The sequence below is a fragment of the Opisthocomus hoazin genome, chromosome 1 (assembly GCF_030867145.1).
Source record: "Opisthocomus hoazin isolate bOpiHoa1 chromosome 1, bOpiHoa1.hap1, whole genome shotgun sequence".
In the NCBI taxonomy this organism is placed as follows: Eukaryota; Metazoa; Chordata; class Aves; order Opisthocomiformes; family Opisthocomidae; genus Opisthocomus; species Opisthocomus hoazin.
In genome coordinates this window covers 154,387,556-154,409,691 of record NC_134414.1, presented here as the reverse complement: position 1 = coordinate 154,409,691, position 22,136 = coordinate 154,387,556, and the positions used below count along the sequence as shown (strand labels likewise).

General features: G+C 45.9%; 1 protein-coding gene and 1 pseudogene across 6 annotated transcripts in view; both read right to left on the bottom strand.

Annotated features, from left to right (window-relative positions):
* CDPF1 (cysteine rich DPF motif domain containing 1) overlaps positions 1 to 22,136 on the bottom strand; it is a 57,356-nt gene that overhangs the window by 19,879 nt on the left and 15,341 nt on the right. For 3 of the 6 annotated variants that reach the window (XM_075442443.1, XM_075442437.1, XM_075442490.1), the window contains exons 2-4: positions 21,537 to 21,630; positions 18,715 to 18,837; positions 8,769 to 8,880 (exon numbers count right to left, since the gene is read on the bottom strand). Coding sequence is in view for 2 of the 6 variants with exons in the window: in XM_075442490.1 (XP_075298605.1) it covers positions 8,769 to 8,880; positions 18,715 to 18,827 (225 nt within the window). In the remaining 4 variants the exon portion in view is untranslated. The remainder of the gene's footprint in view (positions 1 to 8,768; positions 8,881 to 18,714; positions 18,838 to 21,536; positions 21,631 to 22,136) is intronic. The other 3 variants (XM_075442471.1, XM_075442500.1, XM_075442461.1) reach the window with 2 other exon arrangements.
* On the bottom strand, positions 309 to 8,762 carry LOC142364074 (polycystin family receptor for egg jelly-like; annotated as a pseudogene).

Genomic DNA, 22,136 nt, shown 5'->3' with positions numbered 1-22,136 from the left:
TTCCAGACCAGGCTGGACGGGGCTCTGAGCAACCTGATCTAGAGTTAGCGGTGTCCCTGCTTGCTGCGGGGGGGTTGGACTAGATGACCTCTAGGGGTCCCTTCCAACCCAAAACTTTCTGTGATTCTGTGATTCTATGATTCTCTTCCCATGCTGCCAGAGTGGGGGTGAGCAGGCACCTGGGTGGGGGCTGAGCTGCCAGCTGGGGTCAGCCCACCACACCGTGACAAGTACCACCGAAACTGATGCCAAAGAGTCTGGAAAAAAATCTGAGCACAATCACTAATAAGGAGTTGAACGTTAAAGCATTCTTAAAAGTAAAACATTTATTTACAAACATTTACTTAAAATGCAGATACTGCAGAGTAAAAGGTAGTCTTAAATACAGAATCCTTGCTTATATGACAAGATCAACCATTTTTTCCCCATCTGCTTTTCTCTTCTTCAGTCCTAAATGTCGCTGATGTCTTCTCTCAGACTGCCCATAGAGTGGAATGTCAAAATGGGCAGGCTCCCTGGTTTTGGGTGTTTTACAGATCAGAAAATAAAATATCTTTCTGAGCCTTTGCAATACAAAAGTAACCACTTGTGCTTCATCAGATGGTTCTTCATAGACGGATTGTTTCATATCTCCATAGGCAGACAGAATGATAGCCAGGAAGAGATTGATCAGGACACAGATCATCACCAACACGAAAGCGGTTAGGAACAGACAACCCAGCAACCTGTTGGATGAAAACGTGGTGTTTCTGAAAGCTGAGACACAGTAAGAGAATACGGTCTGAACTGAGTGAATCATGTTGTTGTAATTCCATTCGTGCTGCCCAAACACAAGGTAGCCAAAAGCCATAAACACAAAGGAGCACACCAGCACCACGAGGGCCATTGAGGAGATTCCGGGAAGGGCTGCCAAGATCGATCTTTGTGCCAGGCGCACGTTGTAAAAGAACTGAGAATATTTCAGAGTTTTCAAAACGACAAAAAATGCTAAAAAGCCCATAGTAATCCTTAAAATCTGATCTAAATGAGAAACTGCATGAAAATGAATGAAATCATTTGGATGAAGTAAGTAAAACTTCACTATATCTGCTCCTAACTTAAACTTTATGACCTTCAAAAAAACAAAAAGGAGGAATACTATTTTTAAGCCTAAGTTGTTTATATTGGAAATGTTTTTAATATAATCTTTCTTTTCTTGGCCTATGGTGTGAAGCTCATCTGCAACGTAAATGAACAGAAAGGCAAGCACAACTACGAACATCAACATTTGAGCTTTGGTTTGCTGCTGAAAAATGGGGAGTGCGAAAGAGTGTGCTGACAAACTTGGTTTTATGATCCCAAAATGAGACATTTCAAATATGACCGAAATGGTGCAGAAGAGACCTACATCTGCGTTAAATGTAGTTAGTTCAATGATCACAGCCCACGTTTTTTCATCAAGCCAGTTGCTCTGTTGTAGAGCATCCAGCCTGGTCGTTGAGTTGTGTCTTCCTTCTTCAGGGAAAAAGTAAAACGTGTATCCTGCTGGTCCGTATGTGTGCAAATCTCCGTATGAATAATACATCCACAGAGTGCTGTTCCGCTGGTAGGTGAACCCATCATAACCGCTGGCATCCTTGGGAGCAGACTGGTTGGCCACCTTTGTCCAAGCGCCAGCATAGTCACCTTTCTCTGGGATGTCGCTACCGTATTTGTGAAGACAGTGGCTTTTACTGATCACAGAATTATTTCCAAAGCTGTGAGGACGGAAACAGTTTTTCACAGTACCCTTAGCCCGCACTTGCCTCATCCTAGGCAAACCGATGATTTTGGACCAGCTCTCGGAAAGAAAGGTTGGCTGAATGTCATTGTGGATCAAAGGCAAGAACGAGTCTTTCACCCACACGTAGACATGTTCTGGCTTATCTACACTGGACAGTTGTGGAGACAGTTGGTTATGGATGAATCGGTTGTAGTGGAAACTGTTGGCGTTCTCAGTGGAATAGGCAAAATATAATAGCAGCGTTAAAAAGACAAGGTGACTGGTGAAACCTTTTATGAAAGTAAATGCCTTGACTTTAATTTTTGCCCTTTTCAGCATGTTTGCAATTTCATCAGCTGCTAAAGGCTTATATTGCTTAGTGCCTCTGACTTTAGCAAGTTTCAAGTGCACCTCTTGCATCTCATCAGCACTCATCATTTCTTTAGCAAACTTGCTCTCAGAATACTTTCCCTGAGTTAACCACGTGATGTTTTCACAGTATTTTGGATGAATTGTACTCACAGCTGAGAAAAAAATGGTTTTTAGAACGGAAAGGAGACACACGTTCTCAATGAAGGAGATTGCAGATGCCAAAAGCCACTCTAGCGACGTCTGATAGCCGTAAGACAAACCATATAACACAATGAAAAATGATGATACCCCGGTTACAGCTATAACTAGTGCCCACGAGAGATAGGCACACCACCAACAAAAAGCTGTGTGCGGTCTCTTGTGAAAGGGCATGGAGGTAATGCTCAGTGGTTTCCTTTCTTTCTGAAAGTTGCCCCCTTCTTCTGCATAATTATTACTAAAATCGGAATTTGATGGTGGCCTGGTCTGGCAGACCTTAGGCGTTGGAGGGGAATTTGCAATGATCGTCTGCTCTTCTGTTTCAATCACATTTGCGTCTCTTTCAGAAACTGTGCAATTACTCCAGGTTTGGGGAGCTCCTCCCTTGCTTCCCATCTTTCTGGAATGTGGTGGGCTCTGTGAGTGGCTGCTGGCGCCAGGAAGATTCCCCGAGGGACTAATATTTCTCGATTGTGGTGAAGTTTCTGAAAGGTACAATTTTTGCAAACGTTCCTTCCAGTTTTTAAGATACCCAGACAGGAGGGGTGAATTTGCCTTTGGGTCTGTCTGAGCCACACCACGAGGAGAAGGTCTCTTCGAGGAATACTTAAATAAGGCAATTATCATCATTTCCACAGGTTGGGTAAGCAAAGCACATTCAATTCCTACTGTTATTGATCTCAGATACCTCAAGTGTTTTGGAGCTTCTTCACTCTTGTCAGCATTAAAGAAGATAATGTTAACTAGCAAGTTTAATAATAGTATTGCTAAACAAGAAGACAACCTTTGGAGCCTGCTGAAAGTGCCCATGAGACCATGAGCAAAAATCGAGAGCCACAGATGGCCCTGTATCAGGCTGTTGGCAAAATTAATCAAAAAATAGTCAGTTTTGGGCAGAGGTGTCTTGGGGTTTGTGACAGCAAATGTCCTTTCTAGTAAGTGATCGCCCTTGTCAAGAGAAAGCCATTTCCTGCATATAAAGAACCAGGTCTTCCCGGTGGACATATTCTCAACTTTGGCTCTGCTTAAGAACCAGCTTGGAGATGGGCCCCTGTTGTTGTGCCAGACCCTGAAGGAGCAAATGTCTCCCAAGTCTTTTTTAGCAGTTAACAGAAAGCAATCAGTGCTTCCTCGTTGGAAAGACAGAAAATGTGGGTCCCGTAAACAATGGACATCACTTGTGCCGTTCTGGCCAATGAGCTGAAGAAAGACATCTGCTTTGGTTCCAGCTCCCCAGCGACTGCCTGTGTATAAAGTGACCAAAAAGCTCACTTTATCAAAGGGGTCGTTGTCTGCCAGAACTATAATCTTGTCTTGTCTTTCCCTGTCAGCCCTGTCTTTTCTCACGACCCAGAGGGCCAAAAGAAAGTAGACGGCAAAAATAAAGATGACTGCTAAGAGGGTGACTGGGTTTTTAGATACGCCTGCTATCAGGGTTTTTCCTAGATCTACTGTGTTGGGGGTAACTGTTACCTTGGCTGCCAGGAACCTGATGCTGAATGAGGATGCATTTGACCCAGTGTGGACTGACAGACTTCTGCGACTCCGCTTCATATTGCAGACACAGTGTACCCTCTGCCAGTCGGTCAGGGAGCCAAGCCTGCAGGTGTCTTCTCTCCACAGGCTTTGAACGCCATCCAGAAATAAGCACTGATCACTAAAAATGTGTATCGTCACCAATCTCTGCGTTTGATACCGTACAACATAGGGTGCCAGCAAGACGATGGAGATGTTACAAGTGTCTGTATCGCTTCCTTGAGCTGTGGCTGTCAGCAGTGACTCTGGGAGGCAGATGATATAGGGAGCCTTAATGTTACAGTCAGCGCTAGCTGTCGTGTTTTTGCTTGCAACTGTTGGCATGTTGTGAAAAGCAGCAAACGAGGCTATGGGATGAGCACGAGTGACGTTGGCACCTGTAAATACTAGCACCTCGAAAGCAACTTTTAATTTCGTCAGGATCTGGATGTATATGCTCTTGGTATTTCTGTTGACTTCAAAACTAAATCCTCCAGTTGTGTAAGCTTGTGTTTTATCGGGTCCCATTGCCAACTGAAAAGTTGAAGACTCCTTGTCTTTCCTAGCAATAGTAATTTCTGCTCCTTCAGGCGCGATCCCTAGGAGATCGCCATTAGCCTTTGTCTCTGACATTTTGAACCCCAAGATCATTGTTGCAATTTCTGATGTGTAACCTAACCAGGGGAAGGGGTTCTCATCAAACTCATAAAGGGCAGTGGAAATCACAGCATCATCGGGTGATCCTGAATAATCTCCCTTTTTCAGTGATGGATAAAAGCAATTCCTGCAGGCGTTTCTGGTAGAGAAAGAATTTGTAAGGTTCCAGGTTTCGTCTTTCTTCAGAGTGATATTCCAGTGTTTTGTTTCCAGTAGAGTTTCTGTTTCTCCAGGGACTTTGCCCTGGAAAACTATCTCCGTTAAATTTTCCATGATGGAGAAGACTTGTTTAACTCCGCTTACATTGATGTTCCTGCGATGCAGAAGAGCGGCTCTCAGGATGTTGGACAAGCATCTTAGTATTCCACTGGTCTGAATTTCTGCCTGCTCAGACCAATGGCTCTCATTCCTCTGGACCTTCAGCACTCCCGTTACTTCTGTCAGCTTCTCAATGGCAAGGTCTTGTGATGTAACGTTCACTTCGTCAGCTTCCTCTGTGACTTGAGAAAGAGAAGCAACTACTTGGTTGATTTCCATCATGCTCTCAACTGAAATATTCAGGGCTGTTCTAATCAGGCTTTCCCGAAACTGAGCCTTAGGGAGCTGGAGAGTTGGTGGGCCTTTGATGTAGTTCAAGACCGAGGCTGCTACGTAAGCCAAATAGCCCGCGCTAAGATAATCTCCAGTCTGGAGATAAGATGTCATCGGTGCGCTTAAACCGTTCACGGAGGCCACCAGTTCATGAAACACAACAGCTAGCCGTCGACTGTTAAGTGGGTTCTGTACGTGGGCCTGTAAAGTCACTTGGGTAAACGCCCCAAGGGAATTGTGGACTTGAACGTAAAGTGTCAGGGCGTACTTCTGAGAGGGCACTCCAACTGGGAGAAAAGAGGGAGGAGTTTTAGGCCGATAACCAAAGTACAGGATTGTGCCAAATGTATTTTCCTCCACGGAAGTTACTTTGGTGGTTTTGGGTACATTGGAAGCTACTATCACTTTGTATGTCAGAGGTGAATTGCTGTCAGAAAATCCACTGCACTGAACAACAAATTTCGTCAGAAAGGCTGTACCCCAGCGTGGGCTGATGGTACATTTGCCAGCTGTCGGAGGAGAATTGACCTGAAATGCGTGTCTGTAGATTGAGCACCTACCATCCCAGGTCGTTACTTTCAACAGAAGTACGTAGGATCGATGTGCGGTCTTTGTGAAAGTCAGAGCATGTATAGACAGGTAAGCCCCAGACCTGCCCGTTGACGTTCTGGCAGACCAGTCAAAGCTAATTTCTGTAGAGTTTTGTGAAAGAAGGGACCAGTAGTAGGCTGGCTGGCTGGTTGTTCTGCAGTTTAGGCATTTTCCAGACAAGGCAAATCTCTCCGTTGGAATTAGAGTGCTACCACAGTTTTCAAGGCACATCACGTCCAGAAGGAGTGGGGAGCCGGGCCGCACCTCTACAGTTTGGTCGGCGTAACTCCTCCTGGTGTCCTTTTCAATCACGAGACGGAAGTAGTATACGGTGTTTCCTGGGAGGGATTCTGGTGGCACTGCTTGAACTGGACCCGAGGATGTTAACCATTTCAAATCCCGCTGGGCTGGATGGCACCTGTTCCCTGGACTGAGTTTCATGTTCTTATAGTCTGACACCTCTTTAGTGCAGTACCAAGTGAATGTGATTCCCTTCAGTCCTTCCTGTGAATCGGGATCATTGGACGCAGAGCCATCCAGAGTCCAGTTATCAGAAAAACCCACTGTGCGGAACGTGCCTCCTGCAATGACAGGGGCCTAAACAAAGCCCTCTTCTGGTTCGTATAAAGGTGCATGTTGAACTTGTACCACTGGAAGGCCACCAGCTCTATGGAGTGTAAGTAGGAGACCTCCTTGTGTTGGTAGAACACAGTGTGCGTGTTAGGGCCGTCCGCGGAAAGAGGGCTGTTGTTTTCTCTGGTTGCGTAAAATGTTCCGTGGTGGTACCTGACAATGTGAGTGCTCAAGGTGGTCTTCCCCAGCGGAAGGCTGACACGGGTGGGAGCTTCTCGGCCTGCGGTTAGGCTCAGGGTACCGTTGCGTAGATGCAGATCTCCCATCAGTTCCTCGAACCTCTCTCCGTCAACGTGGAAATACATGCTGGCCACCGCCACCTCACCTGGGCTCTGAGTTACGGGAACGGCACAGAAGTTGCTCTGCAGAGTAAAGGAACCGTAGGAGCGGAGACAACCTCCTACGGCCTGCGTGTCCACCAGCCTGTAGGCCAGCGTCCTCGGCGTGAGGGGCTGAAGCCTCCAGGAGAGGCTGAGGGGCTGCCGAGCGACGCTGAGGAGCCTGGAGCGGACGCTGAGGAGCCGCAGCGGGCCGGGCTGCACCTGGAGAGAGAGGCTGAGGTTCAGCTGAGGCACCTGCTCGACGCTGACCGAGGTGACGTGGAGCCCGTGGTGGCCGTAGCGGACGGTCAGACGGTAGCTGTGGTAGGCGGCGCAGGTCCGTCGCAGCTCGGCCGTTGGGTAGGCGGCGGGCGGCGGCGGGGCTCGGTGCTGGCTGCTGGGCAGGCGGAGGGCTGCGGGGCTGCCCCCCGGGCTGCTGAAGCGGTACTGCCAACCTTCGCTCCTCAGCCGGGAGCACCAACCCAGCTCTACCGGCTGCCTGGCCCGGATCGGCTGCGCCTGAGGCCAGAGCACAAAGAGCCGGGCGTCCTGCGCCGATACCTCGACGGTCGCGTTGCGGTGGGAGCAGCCGGGCGCGGGGCAGGAGGTGGAGGAGCACCGCACCGTGAGGAGGACGGAGGCCGCGGGCGATGGGGGGAGGCCCGTTGGTACCGCGACTTGGCCCGACCAGCGCGATGTGTCGGTCACCCAGGACGAGCCGAAGTACCAGGAGCAGCGCGGTGGGGACAGCGGCCCCGCTTCCCTCCCCGCCTCTGCTCGGGCTCCCGGTGTGGGCCGGTAGCGCAGCATCACGGTGCCGCTCCACAGGCACGAAACCCGGCGCTTGCTGTCCCACCGTTGGGAGACCCGTGCCTCAGGGTCCCGGCAGGTGACCCGCAGCGGCGGCGGCTGGAGGCGGGCAGCGGGGGCCCCCGAGCCTCGGGGGCAGGAGCCGAGCAGCTGGAGGAGGAGGAGGAGGTGGAGAAGGAGCACGGCCATCGCGGGGCGAGGGGAAGGAGCGGAGGGCTCAGGATGCAGCCCCTGGAGCGGCGGCCGGCGGTTGGGCAGTTGGTGCCGCAGGAGGTCGTCAAGGAGACCGGCGCCCGCTCACAATCACAAAACTTCGATCACGGAACGTTCGGGTTCGGAGGGGACCTCAGCGGGTCAGCTGGTCCAACCCCGCACCCTCCTCCTCCACGCAGCCGGTCAGAAAGACACGCTTGGCGTCAGTGACGGCAGCTCGGGTGCGGGCACACCCGGTGCCGCTGGGAACCAGCGTCTCATGGCCGCTGACCGACGCGACGGGCACCGGGCGGCAGCACCGCGGCGTGTCCCGGAGGCACCGGGGGTCAGGAGTGAACCGCCGCCGCAGGTTCGAGCGGCGCCGGTGGCCCCGCCCCGCCACCGGTGGCCCCGCCCCGCCGCCAAGGGAAAGGAGCGGAACATAAGTTTTCTTAGTTCATTGTACTGCCTCAAAGAAGCACAGTACAGCCTCCGGACACTGATAACTGCGTAGTAACTTGTCTTCATTTTTGCTTTGAACTCACAGCTAACAAAGGGACCAGTTCTGCACCGAGGAGAAGGAATTAAGACAACTGTAATTTTACACCACCTTTCTGGACCGCAGTCAGATTTCATAGCTTCAGGTTGCCTACCAGCTGCTGCTCCAATTCAGTCTTCTTCAGAGAGCTATCACAGCATTGCACAACTCCCCTCCCTGCTCACTTTCTACGTTAGCTATTGCAAATGGGGCGGCAGCCCTGTGCTGTGGATGCAAACCTAACAATCCGTGGATGTTTATATCCCCTTTAGCGAAGAAAAACCTACCGTTGGTATAGTACGATCTACTGAACCCTAAAGGTCTTGAAGTGCTATGTGATCCCCCTTGCACTTTCATGTGCTGAGAAAGTGGGAAACGGCACTCGTTGTGTTTGTGAGGCTGGACTGTGCTCATCTGTAAACTGAACACTTGAAGATGCTGATCATTTTCATTTAATACAAAGAGCTTTATCTGGGGAAATCAACGAGAATATACAATCAGCTTGCCTTGAAAATAGGCTGTTTGGGGTTTTGCTGTTCGGTGTTTAATGGGTCGCCAGGACTGGAACAAAAAGAAATGACCGAAGAAGCTTGTTTTGCTTGTTACTTACTGTACCAACGCACACTGATCTGCTACACAAACTGCAATGAGACCCAAGGATGAGGAATTTGTCCTTGTCAGGGCTGAAAGGATCCTTCATGACATAGCTTTCTTCCAAAATCCTGTAAGAGAATAAGTCCAGGTGTTCAAGGGTAGATTTCACAGTAGGGGACAGTTGAAATGGGGAAACTGTGGAGGCTGAAAAGGTATCAGCCCTTTCGACTTGATTTCCTCGGCCCGGTGTTGTACACGAGGCAATGCAGCAGCTATACAGTGCTCTTAGTTATGTCACTGCTGCAAAGCTAAGGTTCCCACCTCTTGCATGCAGGAGCTTCTAGCACAGAGCATTACAGTGACCTGAAATATGCTTACTTTATGTCAGAGACTGTACTGTTTGCTTCAGGGTATTAAGGGAGTGCATTTATTAATAATTTGGCAATCTGCTTGGGAAAGACTAAGGCCTTATTCTTCCTGGGAGCCCCAAGCAAAATATTACAGAAGGCAGTTGGGTGTCTGTCTGCACAGGGCACCCTGCAAGGCGGGCTCATTCTCGGACTTAAACCAAACTTGGATTCTGTAGTAATATGGAGTACAAGACATATTTAAAAGGTATTCTGCTATCTGTCTACATATGTACACACATATGTGTGCGCCTGTCAGTGTATTCCCTTTTCCTCTTCCTCTCTACTCAACCAAAAAACGGTATATTAGGAAAGATCAAGCGTCTTAACACGGCTGGTCACCTTGTCAACAAGCCTCCTAGTGTACACAGACTGGAACGCCTTCTCAAAGCTCCCCTCGCAAGATTCACAGTCTTAATGTGGTCATCAACAGTGCGGAGACCTGGCCATTGCACAAGCCCTCGTGTCTGGCATGTTTCCTGCAGCACTGCACTTAGGACATGTGAGAAGACCAGAAAGTAAGCCAATAAAGACAGTGTGTAAAGCTATTTCTTAGGTGCATGTACAGAATTGTTATTCCTCAGCATTGTTCTTTTCCTTTTTGAATCTCAACAATCCAAATAACGGTGAGACGATAACACTGAGCTTGGATAACCTAAAGATTAATGTTCAGCTTCGATTCAGACTCTTTATGAATGTACCTGATCAAAGGCAGGCCGTTGCTCTGCTGAGTAGAAGAGGGAAAACCAGTAGCACCATGGGATTGGAATGATAAAAATACAGCTGCCCAAGTGTAATCGATGGCCTTGCTGGACTTGTCCAATGCAAGACAAAAGACAAACGGACTGAGGCATCAAGAGCCCAAGAGCTAACAAAAGAAGTAAATAACTGGTGCTTATCTTATCAGACAAAAGTAAGGGGGGATAGCCCATCACTGTAAACTCAGTGATCTGTGTGGCGCCGCGGAGGCTGCACAGCCAGAGATTGCTTCAGAGATTGCTTTGGACAAAGCACAGATGGCCCCCGAATGCACATACCAAGATGCCCGCGCCGAAGGCGTGCCACACTGCTGAGTCCCGCTTCTGACGACACGACATTCCATGCCAAGAGCCAATCGATACACAATAATTGACTTAGTCCCACCTTGCAAAAAGATTTCCAAACATATAAAAATTGGCACTTGAAAACTCTCTTTGGGAGGAGGAGCCAAGCGAGAACTTCACCCGACGGACGGGTCGACGGGCCTGAACCTCTCTCCCCCCCCCAAGAAGGGATGCCTTTATGGTAAGAGTCGCGCCTCTGACTTTGTCAGACGTATCCCCGGGAACACATTGTTAACTAAAGCGCTAAACTATTACTTTGAGCTCAACTTTTGTAGACAGTGAATTTATCAACGGCAATTCCGAATCTGTGATAACTGTCACTTGAATAAATTACCTGTTGTTTCAACTTTGCGAAACTGTTTCAGTGAAAGTCCTTGGAAGGGCTCTGGCAGGCTAGTTGAATATCAGACTCCCCTTACCCCCTCCTTTAACGCGACAGTAAAAAAACTGGCGTAGTTGGCAGGATTGCCATGGATAAACTGCTACAAAAATATAAGTGTGCACCTTCACAAACAGGTATTGAATGGGCCCAGAAATTCTGGAAAGATGAGGATAAAGTGGTAGAACGTATAAAACAGTGTTTAAGTGAGCAAAAGATCAAAGGCACTAAAGGCAAAAAATTTATTTGTGCTGTATTAGGGGCTTGCCTATCTTGCGCGCAGAAAGAAATTAAAGAGTCCCCACCACCTGAAAAAATTGCAGATGTAGAATATGCTGCACTAAAATCAGAAAATGAAGTGTTAAAAACTTCACTGACTTTTGAAAAGGAAAGTGGAAAGAAATTTGAGACACAAATCGACACCCTAGAAGGTGAAATCGGTTACCTTAAATCGCAATTGTTTTGGGCCAATAGGCGAGAAAAACATCTAGAAGAAAAATTAAATCTCTCATTAAACCCGATACCGTCCTCGGTCTCAGCTAAACAAGTCTGCAAATTAACACAATATGCGGATCCCGAGACGTGGGATGGAGACATTTGGGACAGTGATGACAATAGTGAACTGGAGGAAAATTCTGATTATGATTTGGCCCCAGAACCTATACCTATTCGACCATTGATTAAAACAGAAACCACCGATGAGGGTGAAGAACAGGCTCGCACTACTGTACGAACAATTCCATGGTCTCCTGCTGAACTGGCAAAATTGCAGGAAAAATATTCCAGGCATCCGGAGGAATCCGAGACGGAATATGTATGTCAAGTCTCCCTTACCGGGGGAGATCGAATCCTCTTAAATGAGGAAGAAGCAGGAGGCTACTGGGGTCCTGGAGTATTCCTAACTACCACTCCAGGTAATCATAAGTATTCATTAACTATGCGAGCTGCTTATTGGGCTGGTGGCATAGACCCACATGACAGAGGAGAACCTTCTGTTATAAAAACCTCAGGGTTCTCTGATTTGGTGACATCTGTGCAAAAGGCTGCCTGCATACAAGCAATGCATGAGCGGGATGTGTTAATAAGATCCCCAATGTTAGCCCCTATAGATCCGGCAAGATTAACTCCACTGATCCGAGGCCTCCCAGACAGTTTAAAAACATATGTGGCCAACATACAAGATCAACTTCAAGTCACTCGCCCCAGACAAGGCCGACGCCCACGTCGAGGGCAGGATCAGGATCAGGACTAAGCTCAAAATCAAGTAATCACTTGGAGTGAATTTGTACAAGATATAATAAACTACGGGCGCAGGATGGGATGGATCAGATCCTCACAGTTATCTGATCCGCCACCTCAGCGACTTCGCCAGATTCACAGCCCTAAGGCTAAGCCCGAATGCAAATTAAAATTTGATACGGAGCGTAACGAGCTCTGGCGTAAAGCTCGAGCTATTGGGGTGCCACGGCATCTACTGATTGGTATATCCACGACTGACCTAAAAATTCTCGTACAGTCATTAAGCCATAAGCTTAATTCAGCAAAGGCAGAAAACAAAGCAACTTTTAACACTGCACCCTCCGCCCCACAGCAGGAGCTAATTGATCTGACAGACCCTCAGGCAAAAAACGCCTATCCGCGGGGAGGGCTGTGAGCCTCCTTCCTCGGCGGGTACTAGCTATACAGTGGCTCTCCGATACACCTCCCGAACCTGTCATTGCCATCCCGGTGGGACCAAAGAAAGTTTTTGTAAATTTTCTCATTGATACTGGTGCTCAAATTTCGGTAATCACCAAGGAGACTGCAACATGCTTAAATGTAAAACCTGGTCGCCGTAAAGTAAAATTTACAGGCATCGATGGAGTCATAAGGAAATGCCCTACAGCAAAAATTACCCTGTGGCTCCCGGGCGAACAAAGATTAACCCGCACTGAAGTACTGGTCGGTGCTGCTAACACTAATATTTTGGGATTTGATTTGTTGTATGGCAAGAGTGTGGAAACTCCCTGATGGTTCAGTTTGGAGTTTTGCTGGGCGAGACATTAAACAGAACGAGCCTAAAAAAATTAATTTATTAGAAATGTCCATATCTTTACCACCATCAAAAATTACAAACACAAAACAGTACACCTTACCAGCAGCTGCGCAATCGGGTATTGACGGGGTGGTAAAAGACTTAGAAAACCGAGGCATCATCACTCGTACACACTCACCCTATAATTCCCCTGTCTGGCCAGTAAAAAAACCAAACGGGCAGTGGAGACTCACGATTGATTACAGGCGATTAAATGCCAACACTGCACCTTTAACTGCAGCTGTACCGAGCATTGCAGAATTAGTAACTCAGATACAGGGAGCATCTCACACATGGATGGCAACTTTAGATGTAAAAGACATGTTTTTTATGGTTCCACTCCAGGAAGATGATAAAGCCCAATTTGCTTTTACCTGGAAAGGGATACAATACACCTTTAACAGGCTGCCTCAGGGATATAAACATTCCCCCACCATTGCTCACAATGCTTTAGCTAAAACACTGAGTGGAATTCCTATTCCATCAGACGTTACTATATATCAATATATAGATGATCTTTTGATTGGAGGGGAACAATTTGACACTGTTAAACGGGCTATGGATGATGTGACATTGCAATTAACAACCTTGGGTCTGGAAGTTCCCCCATCCAAGTGTCAGGGACCCGCACAGGAAGTTAAATTTCTAGGGGTCTGGTGGATCAAAGGAGCCTTCTCTATCCCTCCTGACACACTGGAGAAAATAGAACAGGGACAGGATCCCTCTAATGTTAAGGAATTGCAACAAGTTTTAGGAACTTTAGTATACTGGCGTAAACATGTCCCTGGATTTTCTATCATTGCTCGACCCCTTTACAATTTGCTGCGAAAACAGAAATCATGGGAGTGGACAAACCAACATTCTAATGCCCTGGAGACACTGGTAAAAGAATTCAGACTATTTCAGCAGCTAGGTCCTGTACATCCCTCTGATCCAATTCATGTGGAATGGGGATTTAGTGAACACGGTTCTCACTGTAATGTTTGGCAAAAAGGACCTGAAGGGCCTGAGCGTCCACTTGAGTCCAGTTCAAAGTCCTTTAATGATACTGAATCGCGATACTCAGATCTGAAAAAGGGACTATTGTCTTTGGTACGAGCTGTAAAGCGAGTGGAACAAATAAGAAAAAAACAGAGTGTAATCATTCGGGGACCTTTCCGCCTCCTAGACACAACTTGTAAAGGGACGGTGCCGCCTGCTGGCATTGCCCAAAAGCCCACGGTCCGTAAGTGGTATGCCTCTCTGGAAAGCATCCATGACATTATGCCTATTACAGAGGGCAGCACTAAAGTGTCTAAACTGCAAAAAGATATAGACAGTACTTCGCTGTTCCAAACTCCTCCAAGCAAACCATCTCCAATTTGGGAGGCGCTTCCTCTAACAGAAACCAGCAACCTCGAAGGGGCATGGTTCACTGATGCGTCATCCTACAGGCAAAATAATGAGTGGAATTATAACGCAGTGGCACTGGAAGTAGCCACGGGAGAACGGGTCAGCGACACAGGTAAAGGAAGTGCACAAGTGGGGGAGCTTAGGGCAGTCTTACTAGCTGCACAACACGGTGCTGACTATATTTACACTGACTCATATGCTGTTTTTAAAGGAGCTACCGAGTGGGTGAGCCACTGGGCAGCCAACGACTGGCAGGTAAATAGAATCCCAGTCTGGCAAACTGACAGCTGGAAACAATTGCTAAAAATAGGAGAACAAAGGATACTCCACATTGGTTGGGTGAAAGGGCATGATCAATCAGCCTCTATTGCTGCCCAGTTCAATCAACAAGTTGATAGCCTCACACGGCTACACAAAATTGATATTGTAAGTGATGAATTAGAATGGGAACGTTTACTTGAATGGTTACACGTAAAACGAGGGCACACTGGCCGAGCTGATTTGTATCGGGAAGGCATAGCCCGGGGATGGCCTGTGTCAACAAAACTGTGTGAACAAGTGGTCACTGCCTGTTCACAGTGTCGCCTGCGACTTAACAAAGATCATCCAAGTAAGGCACCTCCCATGCACATCCGAAATAAAAAAACACTGTGACACACCTGGCAAATTGATTACATAGGTCCATTGAGACCCTCAGGGGGTAAAAAACATATATTAGTAGGGGTGGAAGTTGTTTCAGGAATTACCATGGCAACAGCTGTCCCGGCTGCAACTGGAGATAACACAGTTTACAGCCTGAAGGAATGGTTCAGCACACTCCCCCTTCCTGAGGAGATTCAAAGTGACAACGGATCACACTTTACAGCTACAGTGGTACAAGACTGGGCAAAAGAAAAAGCAATTCGGTGGGTATTCCATACTCCGTACTACCCCCAAACAAATGGTATTGTTGAGAGAACAAATGGGTTAGTTAAGCGATTTGCTAAAACCCACGAATCTGGGTGGCATCTGCGATTATCCAATGCCATCTATCAATTAAATAATAGATGGGCTGGAGACAGCTGTCCCAAAATGAAAGCATTCTCTGCTCCTGCCACAACTCTGGTGCCGAAGGCACATGTAAAACCAGAACACCCTACTGGCTTTTACGCAGGCCAGCCAGTGCTGGTTAAAATGCCTCAGACTGGAACAGTGGCACTAGTATTAACAAAACCAAAAAATCTTTACGCTTGGGAAGCGAAAGATAGCTCTGGAAAACTGCATCGAATCAGTGCTAGATGGATAGTACCTACCTTTTAACCTATTATATGCCGGTTTCAATGACAACCGAGCATTTTCCTTTCTTTTCTGTTTACAGGTATTTTCCAAACTACGCCTGAAAACACGGACTGTCACGTGTCAAAACAGACTGCCATCAAGGACTGCTAATTTATACTTGTAGTCCTAATCTGTGGAATCATCTGTGAACCAAAGTTTCCAGAAGGTCGAAACAATCTGACAAAAAGGACAATAGTGATTTAATTTTGATAGGAATACTGATTTCTAATTTTACGTGTATATTATGTGACCTTTTTTTACTTTTTACTTTATTGTTTAGGTTACTGTTTTTATAATGCAAAATAGCTTTATTTTGTTGTGGTTTTGATAGTTATAATTTACTACAGAATTGTCAATATGAATCTTCTATCATGCATTGGCAGTGGTAGACAAATATGTGTAAGTTTAACATGTGTTTACATATTGGGTATAATAATTGTGCATGTGTTCCATAGAGATTATAATCAAAAAACAAAGAAGTCTTTGGGTATGATAGAGGAAAACACAGCCTTCAAGTTGTTACAAGGATTTCTTAGAATGATGAATTGGACTCAGGGAAACACTTGTCTTATGCTGCCAACGACCCCTGCAGAAGGACTCCCTTTTCTTGTATTACAAAAGTGGATCCCAAACAGGTTAACACATGGGCATATCATATAGTTTCTAGCAACAATGCTGAGCCACAGGCCAAAAGATGCCGAGTTCCTTTCCAGCATTATCTAAATGGACATAATAGCCTCGATGAACTCGGAAATAGTACGTGTAGCACTTTAATGCTGCCTGCACCGCCTGAAACTGTATGGGTGTGTTCTAATGGACAAATATCAGACTACATTCAACCCTAATGGGATGGATTAGAATGTACTCTAGGTATTCCAAGTTTGTGTCCTACTATAGCTTTTAATTTCATTCAATCCTTAACAAAATCACGAGGACATAGAGCTAAAAGACAGTCACAAATGTGGAACTCTATGCAAGAAAATGGTAATCTTTTTGCTTGGCCGAGCTATTATACACCAGCAATGAGAATAAACTTGGGAATGAAAGCTTTTTGGGGTTATTGGACAGTAATTAGCAATAATCGATTATATATAGAAAATTTGACATGGCAAGTAGAATCCCTAGCAAACTGGACAAAAACAGCAATTAATGCAGTTGACTTGCAGCTGCAAGCTACACCCAAAATGACGCTACAAAATGGGTTAGCCTTAGATATGATTTTGTTAAAAGAAAGTGGTGTTTGCAGATGGCTAAATGCCTCCTATCCTGATAAAACCTGTTGTGTTTCTATCCCAAATGTATCCGTCACTTTACATCAAGCCATGGATGAAATGCGTAAGATTGCGGAACAGTCTCGAGAACTCCGTGAAAATACGAAGCAGAAGCCCTGGGAATGGACAGGGTGGATGTCGAAAGTTTTTAATAGACTTGGACTAAACATTAGTGGATGGATACAAAGTTTGATTCAATATGTACTGATGTTTATTGTACTCCTTATTGTTATTTGTGTGGGTTTATCATGTGTACAATCTTCATTAGCTAAAACTTTTAGTACACATATTAGAATGCTTGAAGTTCATAACCCTGATTATGTTCCTTTAATTCCTTCTCCTATTAGGGAGGAAGATGAGCCCCTCAACCCATCTGAACCTAAATTCATCTAATATTCCTTTTTGACGAGATGTGACTAAAGTCACGGGGTGGATAATGTAGTCGATGGCCTTGCTGGACTTGTCCAATGCGAGACAAAAGACAAACGGACTGAGGCATCAAGAGCCCAAGAGCTAACAAAAGAAGTAAATAACTGGTGCTTATCTTATCAGACAAAAGTAAGGGGGGATAGCCCATCACTGTAAACTCAGTGATCTGTGTGGCGCCGCGGAGGCTGCGCAGCCAGAGATTGCTTCAGAGATTGCTTTGGACAAAGCACAGATGGCCCCCGAATGCACATACCAAGATGCCCGCGCCGAAGGCGTGCCACACTGCTGAGTCCCGCTTCTGACGACACGACATTCCATGCCAAGAGCCAATCGATACACAATAATTGACTTAGTCCCACCTTGCAAAAAGATTTCCAAACATATAAAAATTGGCACTTGAAAACTCTCTTTGGGAGGAGGAGCCAAGCGAGAACTTCACCTGACGGACGGGTCGACGGGCCTGAACCTCTCTTCCCCCCCCAAGAAGGGATGCCTTTTTGGTAAGAGTCGCGCCTCTGACTTTGTCAGACGTATCCCCGGGAACACACTGTTAACTAAAGCGCTAAACTATTACTTTGAGCTCAACTTTTGTAGACAGTGAATTTATCAACGGCAATTCCGAATCTGTGATAACTGTCGCTTGAATAAATTACCTACTGTTTCAACTTTGCGAAACTGTTTCAGTGAAAGTCCTTGGAAGGGCTCTGGCAGGCTAGTTGAATATCAGACTCCCCATACCCCCCCCTTTAACGCGACACCAAGGAACACAGTCCCAGCAGGTGGTGATCAACAGCTGCTTCCACTTTATAAGAAACTGAGCAGCCTCAGTGGGGTGAAATGCTGAGTACATGCTCAGCTTCCAGTTCCAGTGAGTTCCTGACCATGTTTGCCTGATGGGTTCATTGACCGGGATGGCCTCGACGGAGCTACTCGTACATTTAAAGCTAAGTGCTTTGCTTTATGGGGAGTTTGATGTCTGCAGACAGTTGTAACGGCAGAGTTTCTGGTCAAACTATTCCTACTTGGCAGAGATGGAAAAGGCTTCAGTCTCCTAGAATGTAAATAAGTACTGAATTTCCACACACTTTAATGTTATACAATCTGCCAAAGAATTGTCTAATTCATGCAAAAAAGCATTGTTGTTCAAAACTCCATGTCATGTCAAACAGCTCTTAAAAAGTGTTTTTACCGTATGTATTTAATGCATGCTGTGTTTACACGTTGCCTAACTGACACAGCTGTGAGGAAAGGGCTATTCCCAGAAATGCTAAGCTGACAGTCTCCATTCTAGCAAAAAAATGTTGGTATAGGTAAATAGTAGGGTGGCCAGCAGGGTTAGAAAATATGTTAAATACCAGTCTTTGCATGGTATTGAAGCAGGACAGGAAAGCTGATTTTTGTCTTCGTTACCAATGCTGACAATTTTTAACATTTCTTCCCTTTGGAAAAGGGAGGACGCTTTAAGTACCAAGCCTCATATCCAGGGGCAGTGTGGCATGTTATGGAGTTCACGCAGCGCACACTGCTCCACAGTACAAGGTTCTAATGCTCACAGCATGAATGAAGTCTGTAATATGGAAGACTACTTACACAACAGAGCATGTGTTTGGTGGCTTCTGCCCGTAGTATGTGTATGGAGCTGTTAAGCCACACAGCTGACAGGTGAACTCTCCTGTAGGCTGAATGTCTTTGAGAGCAGCCATTTTAAGCTACCTACAAGAAACACAAAAATCTTTTAGCTCCAAAATCCAGCACTGGGAATCATGCCTGCAAGAAGATTAAACTGGTGTGGGTTATCTGGCTACGCAAATTAAAATCCAATGGAAAACTGACCATTGCAAACCTTGATTAGTAAATCTTTTCTCCCAAATCAAGCTGGTTTCCCATGTCCCAGTTAAATTTCAAAATTCCTTCGGTAGGTTTAGAAATTGCAGCCTAGGAACCTAACTACAAAAGTTGACCTATTAATTTAGATCTTGATCCATACAAGAACTTAGGCAACAAAGTATATACGGCTGTGACTGGAAAACCCTTTGCTCAACCAAGCACTTCCCAGGAAATGACTCCCTGTCTGCTGTGTGGAATCCCAATCCAGCTCTGCAATGCCCATCTCCTCCCACTAACTGCAACGGACCCGTGATAGGGGGGTACTATCCAGGAAAGGTTGGTCCCACCAACCTTTCCGCTCGCTCCCATTCCTGGCATTTCAGTGGTACAGGGCATTCTTCAAATGTAACACAAATGGGGCTGGGTACTGGTTTAATCAGTAAATCCAACTTGTGAATACCTTAGGCAACTACATTTTTTTGAAAGTGATGTAACCTTTGGATATCCTGTATTTTCCCTACCTCAGAGGGATAGAATCATAGAATCATAGAAAGTTTTGGGTTGGAAGGGACCCCTAGAGGTCATCTAGTCCAACCCCCCCGCAGCGAGCAGGGACACCACTAACTAGATCAGGTTGCTCAGAGCCCTGTCCAACCTGGTCTTGAATGTTTCCAGGGATGGGGCCTCCACTACCTCTCTGGGCAACCCGTTCCAGTGTTTCACCACCCTCATTGTAAAGAATTTCTTCCTTATATCCAGCCTAAACGCTTGAAAGAATTTGATTAACTAAAGTGCTTTCAGGTTTTTCAGTTAGATAGAAGGCATGTACATGCTACCTGTATCTCCCTGTACATTAAAGCTGGGATTCTTCAGACTATACACAAACTCATCTAAGAAGTCTGCTTTTTGAACCCTGCATTTTAGGTTTAGCAGGTAAGTCCCCCAAACATACTTAAATTTACCTTTTCTTTAGGTAGTCAGTAGCAGCACTGAGACGCCCACCTGTCTGAATGAGATTCAATCCCAAACATTGTATGCCATTTTTTGTAATCAATCTTTTTTAAAAAGGGGAAATAATTAACAACACAAAGGTAGAGTATGGAAAGTCACTTGAGTCAAATACAGAAGACCATTATGGTGATCTTTTCTTTAAAATAAAGCAAAACACTACGAACAATAACAACAAAAAGATTATTTATGGCAGAGACGATCACAGACTTTGGAACGAACGTGTCCCGATTCCAAGTCAAAATGACAGCCCTGGGTTCAGAGCTGAAGTCGGTTAGATATAGAAACACCTGCTCTCTTATAGACCATTGGCATGTAGAACAGAATCTACTCAGTGACTATCACTGGGAAGGAATGGTATCTATGTACAAACAGATTTTTGGCTATGCCAGCTGAAAAGCATATGATCCTGCCTGCAAGGCACAGATGAATTTATGATACTTTCCATTTTACTCTGAGCTTCCAAGTCACTGGTATCAGCTGCACCACGTTATATTTCACTGGGAACGTCATTTGTCCTGAGAGCTTGTCTACACAGCAGCACTTGGGAAAGTTAAGGTCACTAACTCAAAATACACATGCAGATTTCAGGGTTGAATGCTCCCATTCAGAAGTAAAGTTTACTATATAACAAAATAAAGCCATTTTCCTTCTGAAGGAAGAAATTTAATGGTAGATGTAATACACTTTTAGTTTATGCATGTGCTTCACACCTCTAGCCTAAACCACCAAGCAGACAAGTCCCAAGATGCGCTCTCTCACAAAGCTTCTAGTACTTCCAAAAAGCTCGTCTGCAATTAGAGCACTGTATCTTTATGTCGGATAGCAAATGCACAGAAGCAATGCTGGGATAAAACCACAGTAAAGACAGACGTTGGTTTATCACAAAGTAAGCTCATTGGTTTGGCCCTGTACACCATCAAGATGCCTGATATGACAACTATGACAAGGTGTCTGCCTCCCCTCCAAGGAGACATATGAAGCATGAGAACCCATTTCTCTCTAGCATACCAACAACAGGATGAAGCATCTTTAAAGGAGATAAAAGTCTAGGGTGCTAATCCCTTCATAATCATGACAGGCAAATTTGTGAACTCAAGTGACTCAAACCATCACAGGTACTAACACTGGCTTTTTCTCTTTTCCTTGAAAATCTCTGAAGCAGCACCAGGTCCCAGTGACACTTCAAGTATCTGGCTGGCTGGTAAGTACTGAAGAAGCTGTTCTTTTAGAACAGCTTGTTTAGAACTGAATTCTGCACAAGCATTTGTCATTTTGGCTGGAAGCCGCAAGGTATGCAGACACATAATTCAAGCACATGCAGAGCTCTTCTGAAAAGAACACGGCTACCCACACATGCCTGATTACGAAGCAAACACTGAACTCACTGAGCTCAGCAGAAACCTGCCAAGTCAAGCCCAGAACGCTGCAGGACGTGTGCAGGTTGGCCCATGTGTCATGGCGAAAGGTACAGCACACAGATATGAATACCATACTCAGCAAATAACAGCAGTCAAAGGAAGGCACAGGTTAGATAGCAGCGCCGTAAGAGTACCTTTCCATGCTGTGACTGATACCTGATATGGATGCAGGGAAATGGCTCTCAGTGCAGTTCTCCAGGGACTCCTAAGAACTTAGGGCAGTTCTGCTCGGAGCATTCTGCTAACAGGCCTGGAAGGCAAGCCAGGAATAATAAATCACCATTAAATTGTCAGGGTCAGTGGCAAAGTAGTGGCACCGATAAGCAATCTGATTTTCTTTGCTTTCAAACCTCATTAGCACAAGTCTTTACAATGCATAGGTTAAGCCCCTCTTAATACTCCACAGGAGACCCATGTATTTCTGAGTCACCGACAAACTGGAGAAACTACACAAGAAACAAACTGCCTGCAAACAGATGGAGGCTTTGATTTGAAAGGGTGTCAGATAAAACCAACATTGACACACCTTTAATCATCTCCAATTAAGCCCTTGTTCATTTTTCCTGCCAAGATTTTCCTGCAGTATCCGCTGATGATGACAATGACCTATTAAAATATTCACAGCTTAATTCGCTATGGGAAGGAGCACCCTCTAATAGAAGGGCAGGAGCCACTGAGTTCATAGCCTGGTAAATGCCAAGTTATTTTGCAGTGTTTGGTGTGATATAAATTTAAATACACTTCAGCACCAGGAAT